Source organism: Vigna umbellata, chromosome 10 (assembly GCF_029865625.1).
Source record: "Vigna umbellata cultivar VRB3 chromosome 10, Vumbellata_1.0, whole genome shotgun sequence".
Taxonomy (NCBI): Eukaryota; Viridiplantae; Streptophyta; class Magnoliopsida; order Fabales; family Fabaceae; genus Vigna; species Vigna umbellata.
In genome coordinates, this window is record NC_142174.1 from 13,848,242 (window position 1) to 13,862,942 (window position 14,701).

General features: G+C 33.4%; 2 protein-coding genes across 4 annotated transcripts; both read left to right on the forward strand.

Moving 5' to 3' along the window:
- The first annotated feature begins 1,561 nt into the window (after positions 1 to 1,561).
- Positions 1,562 to 6,153, forward strand: LOC124833508 (uncharacterized). Of its 2 annotated transcripts, XM_088100556.1 has the most exons (4): positions 1,562 to 1,991; position 2,381; positions 4,697 to 5,229; positions 5,367 to 5,698. In XM_088100556.1, the coding sequence occupies exons 1-4, from the start codon at positions 1,771 to 1,773 to the stop codon at positions 5,566 to 5,568; spliced, it is 957 nt and encodes a 318-aa protein (XP_087956682.1). In that variant the 5' UTR covers positions 1,562 to 1,770; the 3' UTR covers positions 5,569 to 5,698. The 2 variants fall into 2 exon arrangements, with proteins under 2 accessions (XP_087956682.1, XP_047163965.2); XM_047308009.2 differs by lacking the exons at positions 1,562 to 1,991; position 2,381 and adding an exon at positions 5,711 to 6,153 and having other exon boundaries at positions 4,682 to 5,229; positions 5,367 to 5,472.
- Positions 6,154 to 8,549: 2,396 nt separating this feature from the next.
- LOC124833476 (Major facilitator superfamily protein) lies at positions 8,550 to 14,617 on the forward strand. 2 transcript variants are annotated; one of them, XM_047307974.2, is made up of 10 exons: positions 8,550 to 9,083; positions 9,439 to 9,583; positions 10,208 to 10,376; positions 10,641 to 10,896; positions 11,793 to 11,881; positions 12,251 to 12,433; positions 12,522 to 12,607; positions 12,684 to 12,768; positions 13,832 to 14,114; positions 14,263 to 14,617. In XM_047307974.2, the coding sequence occupies exons 1-9, from the start codon at positions 8,882 to 8,884 to the stop codon at positions 13,964 to 13,966; spliced, it is 1,350 nt and encodes a 449-aa protein (XP_047163930.1). In that variant the 5' UTR covers positions 8,550 to 8,881; the 3' UTR covers positions 13,967 to 14,114; positions 14,263 to 14,617. The 2 variants fall into 2 exon arrangements, with proteins under 2 accessions (XP_047163930.1, XP_087957206.1); XM_088101080.1 differs by having other exon boundaries at positions 9,061 to 9,185.
- The last annotated feature ends 84 nt before the right edge of the window (positions 14,618 to 14,701 follow it).

A 14,701-nucleotide genomic window follows, 5' to 3' on the forward strand; every position in this document is an offset into this window, starting at 1 on the left:
GTGGTTTGTTTCGAAATACTTACAAAACGTGAAAAAAAAAGGAAAAGAAAGGTAGCACAACTTTTTCATACAAAAATTTAGAAAAAATAAAATAAAGTGTTAAAACTATGTACTTGTGTTGCAAGATTTAAAAAAATTATTTGAAAAACAAAATATACAATCCATTACAGGTGATCTTATTGTAATAAATAATAATATAGTTAAACAACAACAATGTTAATAGATATGTAACAATAAAAAATTATTAACAAAAAAATTATACTGCTCTTTGTTTTTTTGTAATAATCTTCATTTAATTCTAACTATCTCACTTTCTATTTTATTTTTCTTTTCATTTTTCATCTTATGAAAAAAAGCACACTATCAAACACAAATTTTAAGAAAAAATAACTATGGATAATGTAAAAATAGTTTTACATTCTATTATCTAAATAAAATATACAGTTATAAAATAGAAAATTAGTTATTAGAAAATATCTGTCTTTTAGACAAAGAAAAACTCGCTAGAAATTTCATAACAGTATTACATTTTCTGTTTTCCATTATTACGATAAATTGAAGAACTCAAGGAAAGAAACATTGTTGTTCTTAATGTATTCTATCAAACAAATTCAAGATTTAGTTTCTAACTACGAACTAACTTTTAGTGTCCGCTTAATATTTTACCGTTAGAATAGTGTTTCAAAATAATATTTTAACTTAGGTAGAATTTAGGTTAAATTAAGTTATGTTTGATTAAGTAAAGTTAGACTCATTAAGTAGAGACACTAAATTAGGATCACATTAAATAAAGTTAGATTTATCTCACATAAGGTTAAATTAGATTAAATCGACCTATAAATTCAAACTACACATACTAATATATAAAATTGAAAATGTGAAGAATTTTAAATTTATACTTTGTGAAATTTAAAATTCTTAAACGTTATTCAATTACTTCTAATAAAATTTCACAATTTCATTTTTTTTAAATTTTATTAGTCAAACAACATATTTTGTTATATTACATTTCAAATTATTTTAAAAAATAACTATCCTCTTATTAAAATGTCTTATCTAAACATGTTATTGGTTTTTTAAATAATATTTTATTATTAGATGAATCAAATAATAAAAAATATTTTAAATTAATACTTTACTTATATAATATTGAAATATTCAAATAACTAATGAACAATAAAGGATTTAATTTCTTCTAGTCATATTTTATTTTTTATATATAACGGGTTAATCTATCTATAATTAACTCGATCCCAACTAAATAAATTGGATTGGTTTTTCCCTACAATAAACATTCCTTCAACTTTTTTTAATCTAATAAAGGTAATTCAACTATGTATAATTTACGATGGAATGATAATACAGAAAAAATTAAGAATATATTTGGATTAAATTCAAAAACAGAAGAAATTATTCAACTCAAACTGGAAACTGTTACATTGAAATAGAATCCCTTCAGCCTGGGATTCAGTTTTTCCTTTGAAACAATCTACCCACATATCACATTTTCCCTCAAAGCTCCTCACCAGTGGATATTCGAAGTGGTGGAAGTGTCATTTTCCAACACCGACATGTATTTTGCTCGAGTAGAAACATGTACATCTTGTTACACCTAACTTTTAGTATCATATGCAATGTAAAATATACCTTGCTCTTCTATGCTAAATCCACTTTCTTCGTATTGGTAACGTTATCATCAGAAAATAGTATCAGACTTCCTCCTTTCACACTTAGACACAAACTCATAAATTTTCCTTCCATTAGCAAGCCATGGAGTTTCTTCTGTGGGAGATTGCCTTTGCCATAGTTCTTTCTCTTCTGCTTCCATCGGTTTTCCTCAAACTTCTCTCCGTTACCCCAAACTTCGAAGCTCATGAGAAAGTGGGTGTTATTGGGTGTGGTCATGATCATGGAGTTAAATCTGATTCTAAGATCTGGGAAACGGATGAAGTTGTTCAAATTGTGGGGAAAATTGATGAATTCGGAGACAAGTGTGAAGAATGAAGTCCCACATTGGTGGGAACTTCTAAAGTGGTATGGCAAGGTGGTTATAAAAGAAACCCCTTGCCCCCTTTGTAACATCATCCCATTCTCTCATGTTCTCTCATTTCTTGTATTCTCATAATTTTGAGAAGTTCTGATAGGAAGAGAGAGGTGCTGTAAATTTTTTCCACTAGTATAAAATTTCCTTTTTGCCTATTATCAGTCTTTTTCTCTTCTCTATTTTAGTTGTGTGTGCTTGTGTTGTATGACTGATGCCCAACAGTGGTATCAGAGCTATTGGTTAGTATTCCGCTGCTATTGTCATTAGAATAGTGTTGGTAAAGTTCTGAGTATGCTCTGTGGTTGCGGTTTAATCCGATCTTCCACATCAGAAAAGAGTTATTACTGGAAACGTTTGGTAGTGTGAAAGTGCTGTCCGGGAAAGTTCTGGCTAGGAAAGACTTGGTACTTAAGAGTGTCCGTTTGTGACCCACCTCTCTTTCCTGGGAACTTCTTGGTGCTTTACTTCACGGTCTACCTGTACTGTTCCAGTAGACAATACTATTCATAGTGAGAAGTGCATAAGCCGGTTCTTAAAAACCATGACAACAAAATACGAGATAGAGAGGTTCAACGGCAATAATTTTGCGTTGTGGAAATTGAAGATGAAGGCAATTTTGAGAAAGGACAATTGCATAGCTGCAATTGAAGGAAAACCCGCAGAAATGACGGAGCAGAAGTGGAAAGAAATTGACAATAACGCCATCGCGAATTTGCACCTATCAATGGCAGATTCAGTGTTATCCAGTGTGGCGGAAAAAGAAACAGCAAGGGAGATTTGGGATGCCCTCATAAAATTATATGAGGTGAAGTCTCTCCACACAAGAATATTCGTGAAGAGGAAACTCTACACTCTCCGGATGAGTGAGTCCACAACGGTGACGGACCACATCAACCATCTGAACACTTTGTTTGCCCAACTATCAGCGGCTGATTTCAACATAGTTGAAAATGAACGCGCGGAGCTTCTACTGCAGAGTTTACCCGACTCGTATGATCAACTCATCATGAATATTACGAATAATAATATTGAAGGTAGTCTACACTTTGAGGATGTTGCCGGAGCAATTCTTGAAGAAGAATCCAGGCGAAGGAACAAAGAAGACATGCTGGAAAGTTCAAAGCAAACACAAGCTTTGGTGATGATGAGAGGAAAATCAACGAAATATGGGTCTAGTGGGAGTCAGTCCCATGATATATCTCAAAGTAAGAAGCATCTCAAATGCTACAATTGTGGTAAGAGGGGGCATGTCAAGAAAGAATGTTGGCACGGGAAGAGTGGAAAAAAGAACTCTGAGGCATCAACCTCACAAGGTTGTATGGCAAATACCTCAGAGGATGAAAATATTCTGTGAGAAAGAAGGGAGGTCTGGTAAGTCATAAAAGCTCAGAAGATCATGGCATATGCTTATGGGAGATACGTTGCAAAAGGCTAATGCAATGGTTACATCGACAAGTCAAGAAGAAGCGGTGTTGACGTGACATCGTACTTGGACAAATGTCAGAGTGAAGTTTGCAAGGCAGAACGTAATCTGTACCCGGGCTTAAACATAGATCGAGGTTTACTAGTTTGACTACCAGAAAAGAAAACACAAGAAGACTTGGTTCATTCTCATGTAAGGGAATCACCGGAGTTATTCCTAGGAGAAGCAAAGTTTATTCCAGGAGTTTGAGTGTATTACATCAAGAGGAAGTCAAATGTGTTGTTACCAGTTCAAGGAAACTAAAGCACAAGCTTGAAACTGGGGAAAGAATTAAGTGCTTAGATATGCTAACAATGTGAAGGGGTATTGCCTGTGAGTTTCACCGTTCACAAGGTTATTGTTAAGCAGGAATAAAATGATGCTCCAACCAGAAGGCTTTGAAGAACAAGAAAACTTGGTTTGTAGGTTGAACAATGGCTAGGGAGTTTGATATGAAAGACTTGGAACCGACAAACAAGATTTTAGGGATGCAAATTCACCGAGACAGAAAAAGATAGGAAGATTTGGCTTTCTCAGAAGTAAAACTTACTGAAAGTCTTGCGGCGCTTCAACATGCAAGAGTGCAAGCCAGTTTTACCCCATCTCCTATCAATTATCCTCAAGTATGAGTCCTAGCAATGAAGCGGAGAGGATGGAGAAGTCTCGAGTACCGTATGCATCAGTGGTGGACAGCCTTGTAATTGCTATGATGTGTACAAGACCCAGACATTGCACAAGCAGTGGGAGTGGTTAGTAGGTTCGTAGCAGGTTTTGGTGGAGAGCAGTGAAATATTGATCGGGTGTTGCATTGAGTTTCGGAGATTCGATTCTACTGAAAGTTTAACGAGCAACATGAAGGCAAAAATGGTGTGAAGATTTGATTAGTTTCATCAAAATCTTCAAGTGGGAGATTGTGAAGAATGAAGTCCCACATTGGTGGGAACTTCTAAAGTGGTATGGCAAGGTGGTTATAAAAGAAACCCCTTGCCCCCTTTGTAACATCATCCCATTCTCTCATGTTCTCTCATTTCTTGTATTCTCATAATTTTGAGAAGTTCTGATAGGAAGAGAGAGGTGCTGTAAATTTTTTCCACTAGTATAAAATTTCCTTTTTGCCTATTATCAGTCTTTTTCTCTTCTCTATTTTAGTTGTGTGTGCTTGTGTTGTATGACTGATGCCCAACAACAAGTCCATACTGGAAAAAATAAGAGTCCCAAAAATTGTGGATGTGGATCGTGGATCGCCCAAGATACGCAATTCAAAGACGATTGATGAGGAGAGTAGTGTTTACAATGAAATTGAACTTGTGAATTTGGCTGAGGACCATGTTGTGGATGGGAGCAATAAAGGGGTTGTGAATATTAGCGAAATTGAGGTGGAACTGGTGGAGTATGATTCTTCTAGAGTGCTCAACGCTGAAAAGGTTCAGATCTTGCAGTTCGAAAATAATTATAATGAGATTGATGAATCTGGCAGGAACGAGGATATTGGTGAAAACAAGGACTTGTGGGAGGATGAGGATGATTGGGAGGAAATAGAAAGAACTGAGTTGGAGAAGCGTTTTGGTGCTGCTGTTGTATTTGTCGAATCCAGGAGCAACGATAATAGTCTCAGTGATGAAGTGAAGATGAAGCTTCATGGTTATTACCGAATTGCTACACAGGGTCCTTGCCACGAACCCCAGCCATTGACACTGAAGTTCTCTTCTGCTCGAGCTAAATGGTAGTTCTCTAATATGTATGTGTATTTTTTAAAAATCATAATCTTTTCCCTCTAGCTCTAGTTTTCGCTTGAGTTGCTTACAGTTACGGGTACTCCATTAGTTTCTTTGATGTGTTTAACCGAGTTATTTCTGCAAGGATTGCATGGCGACAACTTGGGATTATGAGTCCAGAGCAGGCAATGGAGCAATATATCAGCCTTTTATCAGAAAGCATTCCCTATTGGATTGCAGAATATCCTTCGGTAATGGTATTCTATTTGGTTTCTTTTTGTTCAGTTGGACTTAACGTGATGAACCAGAGTAGTTTTATCCTTTTTCTATTAAATCTTCCCATCTAAACCTTCCCTAGTTCCATTTAACCCGTCAAATTGTGGTAGAAGAATGATTTATTTATTTGTTAGATCTATCACAAATCACGAGACGAAATTCTGGGCTGCAGAGCCTACCGTGGTTGAATATTTGTATTTCCTTTTGTAACAGGATAATGCTGAGCCGGCGTCGGAAGAGATCCATGCATCTGCAAAACTACCCTCGTGAATTATGATTTGAAGGCATAGATACCACGAGAAAGATATAAATAACCGTGGGAATTGATTATTCCATTTTGAGTTCCGACGCATAGCAGTTGAAAATATTTCCGAATGCAGAATTGATTGGTTTTCAAGAATGTCCCAAGCCATTGGATACTGATCGCATGATAATGGAGTTGGGATCCGAAGGTTTACCATATTTTGCCGTTCCATTCTTTTGTTACCTGCACTTTGAACTTCATTCGCGTAGGTAAGATTTTTGTGCCTTGTGCGCTGCTGCGCAGGGAAGATTGTTTATAGAAGGAAATTATTTGGCAGAATATTTATTTAGGTACAAATAAACGTCAAACACATGACCGTGACTATTGGATGAAATTACTTGAGCCTTCACAACACTGCTTTTTTTTTCCGTCACGGAATCAGAAATTAGTCTTTTTTGCCACACCCTGACGGTTGCGAGTTTTACCAACGATTTCCCAATACATAAATGGTCTCACAATGTACAAGTCAGGGTGTCTAAACACTTCACCTACCTGTTGATTGCGTGTCACTGGAAACAAGGTTAGATCGTACGTCATGTTCATTCACAGTCTCTTTCCCCAATTTCATCTATATGAAAAAGAAAAAAACAAAGTATAGGAGTTCCATGCGTCAAGGAAAAATTCCTAAATGATTTAATAACGATTTAGTTCAAATAATAAATTTCAACACGAGCTAGTTCAAATGAAAACTAATAGTGTTACATAAAATAAATATTTTTAAATTGCCAATGCAAATGCTAGCAATCACATTTCCTGGGTGGAGAGTATGGTTCTCCATTATTCAGTAAGAACTTACTGTTGATGTGCATTTTCTCTTGCAACTGAAAACTAAAATTAGGTGCCTTCCGCTGAAACGAACCTGCTGCAAACTAATATCAGGACTTTTTGATCGTTTAATTTCCTCAACGGGTTCATTTGTTGTTTCAAAAGAAAATAGGAATTCAAAGTTTTGTAAATCAATAAATATAGCTATGTTAAATTTTAAAAAGGAAAATGTTAACTAACTTTTTAAAGCAATGTTTTAAGAAATAAGAATAAATTCAACCCTTCAATATTAGAGATTGAATACTTTTTTACTATATTTGTAAGAAATAGTTGAATTTTCAAATAAGTAAACGTTCTCATTGTTTAATTAAAATAAAAATAAAATACACTGATAACATTTTTTTTTATATTATCATGTACGATAAGTTTGCTACTTTTATAATAATTATTTAAAAAATCATTTTGAAATGTTTTTAATAACTATACCTTTTTCTTATAATAATGCATGGAAGGCAAACTCGTTCCAATAATAAAATTGAAAACAATAATCATTTAGTTCATGAAACTTTTGAAATTAATCAGAATTTATAAAATTATGCATAGAAAGTCTTACCTGAAGACTTGCTTAAATGATTGAAATTACAAATATTCAAAAGTTAAATTTCCAATTATATAGGTTTAGGAAGTTAAATTCTCTATTACTTAGCTCTAGTCTTTAGAAAATATATCTTCAATTAGGGGTAGAAAAATGAACTAGTCCGATCTGTTTTCCTTCAGCTTTTGGTTTATAAGAAATGAATCGGATCGAGTTGATCCTCCCAAAGAAATTGGATCAGATTTACAATTCGTTTAGTCACTTTTTTCTTTAATTAAATTTTTTTAATTTATTTTTAATATTTGTTTGTATATACTTATCAATGAAAATTTAAAACATATTTGATCATATAAATATTTTATAAACTTTTAATGGATTAATTAATATTTTTAATTGAACAAATAATTATTACATGTTAAATCATACTATTATAACTAATATTTAAAATTTAATTTGCAAATGTTAAAAATGTAAATCGTTATAATGTTCTATATTTACATAGTTATAAAAATATAATATAATAAATTTAATCTTTCTAATTATTTTAATTTAAAAAAATTAAAAATTAAAAAACAAAACGAACTCACGTCAAAAACAAACTAATCCACCTTTGATAAACTAGGGAGGCCAAACCAAAATGGATTGACAATTTAAAAATGACAACTTGACCATCACATTTTAGCGGAGTAGTCCAGGAAACACATTCCATCTTCACAACTTACTATAATTCAAACTTCTTCTATTTATTAATGTTTTGAATGTAATTTTTTATTTTTTACTGTTATTTAATATTTAATACAAAGATAAGTGATTAAATTAAGGACTACAATAACAATAAGTAATTAAATTTAAAACCTAAATAATCGCATGGGACAAATTTTGAGATTTAATTAATAAAGTTTAAAATTAAAATACCAGCGAGTGTGACAGGTGTCAAAGTGAAAAAAGAAAAAAAATGTTTTTCAGTTCTGATGTTTTCTTAAAGTAAAGTGCATTTTAGAAAAAATAGTGTTGTTTTTCTATATATATTGACAATTTTATTGGATTTGAAGTTAAAATTAGGAATAATAATAAGCATAGTATATGCTAATATGAGATTAGAAATCTTATCCTTTTAATACTTATAATTTATTTATTTTTTAAATAAAAAATTAAGTAAAACTTTACTTATTTCCCAGTCATATACTATCAGAACGTTGACAATAAAATGGTATTACAATTTCTTTTATAACATTTGGAAGAGTTTCATTATATCATAATCATTACAAAATTTTTATCAAGACATATTTTAAATGCTTAAACATATTTTTTTTAACAAATTTATATTATAAATACACGATTGTTAATATTATAAAATTTTGGTCTTAAATACTAATTTTATCTTGAAGTATTTTGAATATATGGTCGTTAATACTATGTTTTTTTTTGTCTTTCATGACATATGGTACTGAAGACGTTATTATTAGGCTTCCACCACATAGACAAAATGTGATCAGACGTAAGGAATGCGCTTCGATTTCCGTTAACTCCATCCGCGGTATAAGTTTCACTAATTGAACCACCACCCGTCGTCGATCAAATCCATCGTCTCCCTCAGTCTCACTCTCCGCCTCTTCCCGTTCTCGAACCGCAACCTAGGGTTTGCCTCAGATTCCAAGGGAACGTGATTTTTCTTGCATTCTCCTTTCCTGCGTCTTCAGACCGAGATTATAAAAAGCCGATGGGAGTAGTCATTGAGAGCTCCGTTTGGGAACTAAATCCATCCGTATACATCTTCATCTTCGTTTGTTGCTGCTTCTCGATCTTTCTTTTCCCTCACATCTCTAACCTCAACAGAACCTCCACAATCTTCGACCATGGAACCTCTCACTCGTTTCTCCGTTTCCAGCGGAATTTCCTCTTCGTCTATTCTCTCGCATCAGGTTACTTTCACTACATTTTCTTATTCATTGTAGGATTGCTCGGTTTCTTTGACAATGTGCGGGATCAGCTTTCGAGACTTTAGAGTTCTTTTTGTTTATGGAGTAAGAATTGAAACCTAAGAAAAACAAAATATCTTATTAGCTGTAGCTGAACATTCTCTGATTAACTTTAGCCGAACATTCATTTCTATGTTATATTTGTTTCGAAAATTGATTTATATTTTTCTTATTTTTTTAATCATCTGTTCAGTTTCTGAATCAAAATTCCGAAAATCACCTGTATTAATTAGTTACTCGATTGAGATTTAGATCTGTAATGTGCAAGTGCGAATGACGGTTTCGTTTTTCTTCTCAGTAATGGAAGGTCTATGGTCAGTGTTCGGGGAGTATGAATTTGCTTCGTATGGAATCAGCAGGGAAACTATGGTTAAGTCTCTGTGTTACGGATATACAACAGCTCTCTTCGCTGCTCCTTTCCTTGGCGTATTTTCGGATATGATGTGAGGCTCTAGTTTTTAGTCGTTGACGTTACTGATAAATTAAGATTAATAATTATGTTTAAGTAATTCAAAGTTGAGTTTAGTGTTTAAAGTCAGCCTTAGCAATTGTGTTGTTTAAGTAGCGTCATATTGTGGTGTCTGTTTCAGTAAAGATGATTTGGTTGTTTAATTATTTTAATTATGACAATGGACGTCATCCAAAATATAACATGGAATTCCTTTACTGTCACTGTGAGTGATTGTTGATGTCTAATTTACTTAAGTGTTTTCTGTTGATTAATGGCTCTTGAGATGATATTAGGAGTATTTTTTTAAACGCGTCTTTTCTAGACATTTACATTTCCAATTGTTGAGGAAGAATATGATCAATATTCCGATGTCAATCTCGTATTCATGTGAATTGTTAGCACTTTTTCAATTTGTCATTTTTTTCATGACATCGTTCTATGTATGATTTCAACCCAGGGTTTGCTATGTTAGATGTCAATATATGAAGGCATCTTGGTTAATTCAGAAGCATTAATGCTAAATCATGCATATTCAAGAAATTTATACATTTCTTTGTACAAATTTATGACGATTAGTCAGAAGATTATTCTAACCCACTCTTTAATTTTGATGTAGAGGTCACAAGAAAGCTAGTTTAATCTTTTGCATTCTACACTTCATTTTTGGCGTATGGAAGAGGATTTCAGAGCAGCCAAGTGTATTCATGAGTAGCATATGTCTCTCTCTGGCCAATACAATATTTTCATTCAGTTTTGAGAACTGGATGGTCACTCAACACGAAAAGGTAATCGGTTAATGTTTTTATCTCGATTTCCAGATAGGCACAGATCTCAGTCTAAGCATCCATAACTTTGTCACTGGAAAAATGGCAAAGTAGGAGCTTACTTCTTCCTGGTTAAATAACTCGATCCATTCTATTTTTCTTTTCATCTTTACATGGAAAATCACTTTACGTGGAAAGTACACAGCTTCTAAGGAAAAGGACATAGGTCTGCTTAAAATATATAGAGTTTAACATCAGTTTGGAATATTGTGTTTTTGTTTGCAGCAAGGGCACAGACCTGATTCGCTTAATGATACATATTGGTTAATGTCTTTCTTTGAGTCTTCAAGTTTTATTGCCAGCCAAATGTTTGCAAATTGGCTTATTGGTAATAATACGGAAAAAAACACTGCTCCTTCATTTGTTGTTATTTTTTTTGCTGCCACATGCTTCACTTTTATCACCAGAGGATGGACAGAAACTTCTGGAACAGCATCTCTTACGGAGTACAGTCGCTCCTTCTATGCCTACATTTTAGGTGGTAAGTTGCTTTTTGTTGTTTTTTTTTTTCTTTATTATTTTACGAACAAATATTTTGCTTTTCTTTTTATGTAAAACACTCAATGCTCTTAAGAATGCCGTACTCAACATTTGTTTAGCAATCTGATAACTTAGTAAAGTTTCTGGAAATTACCAAGGCAGCTCATCCCTTTTATTTATGCTCCTATAAAATAATAGCTGTTATTTTGTCTTAAGAATATGTGCATACTACGAGTTAGTGTTTTAGAGGAGCTACTTATAAGACTTTCTTTCTTTCCTTTAATTTTCTGCGCATATATCAAAATTTTGCTTTTCATGCTGGTTTTCCTTGCTTCATGGCTGCTCCCTTCCCTTGCTTTGATCAATGCTTTTTTAATTTCTTTTCTAGGACAGTTTTTGCATTGTGAAATTTTTATTCAAAATAATAATCCACTATTTATTCAATTATTGTTGCAACTTGTAAGAGAAGCTGTGATAGGAATGTTGCTAAAAATACGAGGAAATACGCATGCATGGGCTCAATTCCACTAAACTTGGATCTCATGCTTTGAGATTTGACTTCTTTGCAGCATGGAGATCTATAATGAAAGTCATGGATACTTATATTAAGGGGCTATTGTTTATTTTTAAAAGTTGCTAAGTTTCTGATGACTAACTGATCTCCTTGTAATAGTTTAATTTAATATTGTTTTTATTTTAGTTTCACTCTCAAGCTGTATTCTGCCTGAGCTATGCATTACAGAGTCAATCTGTACGCTACGATGTATAATGATACTTTAGCTGGTTAGATGCAGAAAAGAGATGGCACTAGGAAACACTATCAATTATACAACAATATTAATTAATAGATTAAGTCATCTACTGATTATATACTGATTGTAATTTTATAATCCACAGATAAAAGGATATGGTTGTTGGCGTGGGCACAAGCTTGCCTTCACTTCTCTATAGGAATTTTTTGGATCATTTGGGCGCCTACAGTGGTGGTATGATATCAAATTTTAGAGCATATTTTGTGATATACTGAGGCATGAATATATGTAGAGTATATTTAAAATTCTAAGACAGTATTGCATTTATGGATGTTTTATGGGCTTTCTTTTCTTCTTATGGTTTCTTTGTATTAATGAATCTAGAACTGGGCTTAATTGAACAAATTTATAAGTAATTTTGCTTCTCTTCCCATTATTGTGGGAAAATCTCTTCTGTTGATTGACTCATTATGACAAGAGGCTTAAGAAATTGAACCTGCTATTTTATCAGTCTAAGTCATAGGATGCTTTTGGTTTGTATTTGTGTGTGTGTGTGTGTGTGTGTGTGTGTGTGTATATAACACTTTATGACATTGGTTTTAGGCTGATGGGCGAGAAGTGCAACTGGGCTTGATATATCCATGCTTTCTGGGCTCAAGAATGATAGGAAGCACTGCATTTCCGTGTCTCACTAGTGGACCTTCATCGCTTAGAACTGAGGACTGCCTAGTTTTCGCTTACATTATACTGGCTCTTCTTCTGTCTATTGTGGCTTATGACTATCAGGTGCAGTTACTTATATATTTAGACAGTATCAAACGTATTTTTTGTCAGATTTCTGAGCTAGAAATCTTGAGCCTACTCTCATGTGCAGGAAATTAGGGTTCTGGTGACGCTATTTTGCTTGTTTCATGCATGTGTTGGGTTTGTTTTACCATCACTTGCTAGATTGAGGACCATGTAATCTCTTTAACTATATTTGTACTTTTTCATTTGCTCAGAATTGGATTTTTAGTTTTATCTACTTTTTTTGCAGGTATGTTCCTAATGAATTGCGTGGAGGGATGATGGGCTTCTCTCTTGCCCCTGCAAATGGAGCGATTCTGCTTTCTGTGATGCAGGTATGTATTTGTGCATAATGATGTTATCTAAAGTTCTAGGAAGCGTGTAATTTTAACCAATTGAGCATTATTAATATGAGTTCAATAAACCATGAGGCTACTTCGTTTGAAAAAAGGTTCTGTTTTTATTTTCTATTCCTCTATTATTTTAAAAAGATATCTCATTGATTTTACTTCGTTTTCTATTTTTATAGATTTGTGTAGAAAATAATGAAAACAGTAAACAAGACATATTCACTGTTTTTTTTAGAAATATTTGAAAACAGAAAACAAAATGGAAAAAATATGATGCCATTTTTATAACTTAAAGTGCACAGAAGTTATGAAAATAGTAGACATTTTCTTATAAACATTTACTGAAAAGACACGCTAATTATTTATGAGGTTTTGAATATACAATCATACAATCGTGGAGGGTGGCATAGTATTCCTACACAGTCATTTCTACAGTAGTATACACAAGTTAGTTTAAATTCCTAATTGTGCCTACATTTTTTCTGAAGCTTTGAAAATATACATTTTTGTTTTCTTTTGAGTTTGGGTTGAACTTCTTGATTGCCACAACTTGTTGATTAGCCAAGTAAGGTGATTGTGTGTTTGAATCACTCGTGAAGGAGGGTTAACTTACTGAAATACAATACTTTAGGTGTAATATTTTGAGGGAGTGACTATGGTAATCGTAAGGAGGTACTATGCCTTAGTTGAGTTGTTATTTTAGTTATAAATGTTCTGCAATTTCATTAAATATAATTAACAAGCAATAAATGATTGACGATGCATGTTTGATATTTGGTATCCTTGAAAAGAAGATGGTACCGAGGTAATTCACTACATTTAAATGTTTGATCAATGCATTAGCTTATTTTGAATGATTTTGTAAATTGCATTGTGTATTTATTACACGTTTGAACTGGTTCATGTGTGTATTTGCTGTCATATATGTTGACTTCCTCATTACGTTTGTAGCATGGCAAATGATTTGGTGAAAGACATCAGGTGTTTCAACTGGTTCATGTGTGTATGTGCTGTTGTATATATGTTGACTTCCTCTTTGTGTTTGCAGGGTGGATATTATCGGAACGTAGGAAATGCAGCATTAATGGCATTTGGTGTGTGTGGTTTATTGCTAGCAGCTGGTTGCATGCATGCCCTAAAGCAATGGGGTAAGCAACCGTATAACAACTGGCATAAGCAATGAATATATGCCCCTTTGGCAGGCTTTGGTAGTGGTGGATGACAGACCTTTTATTGAATGCAATGAGGAAGGAGTAAAGAGATGAAGAACTTAGATGATGCCAATTCAGGCAGGTCATAAGTTTCAAAAAGGATACAAACATCGACTACTAGTGAGTACTGAACTGACATTGGGGTTCTTTCTGTAAAGATAGGGAGAGACTAAACAATGAAACTTTATAGTTTAATTCTCCTTGAGTATGTCAGCATTTTAAGTTACTCTGGACCAACGGATTTCTAATTCTCAGTGATATATTGTAGCTTGCATACTTTGCTGCTTGGGTTTGCTTATGGAGGATATATTCAATTGCACAAGCTTTGGAAATTGCTTTCAGAATCTGTATCTCTCGATGAATGCGAGCTTCTCCAGAAGAGCACCTTAAAGATCATAAGGTGAAAATTGAATTATGGTTTGGTTATGTTATCATATCAAAAGTAGTCATGTTATGAGCTGGGTTAGTTTATTCAAAGTTTCTTAGCATAAACCATGACACTGACTAACCCTAGCATGTTCAGTAAGAAGGTTTATATGAAGTCACAGTCAAAACATTTGAAGCTGTGATGTGATTTCATCAATTTGATCAAAAGACAATTCAGCCGGTAACAATTTCGTTTACTTGATCTCTCTGTTTCTCTGTCATTTTGCCGTAGAAAAAACTAATTAATCTTAAAATATGTGTGGAGAAGTTTTCGATAATCG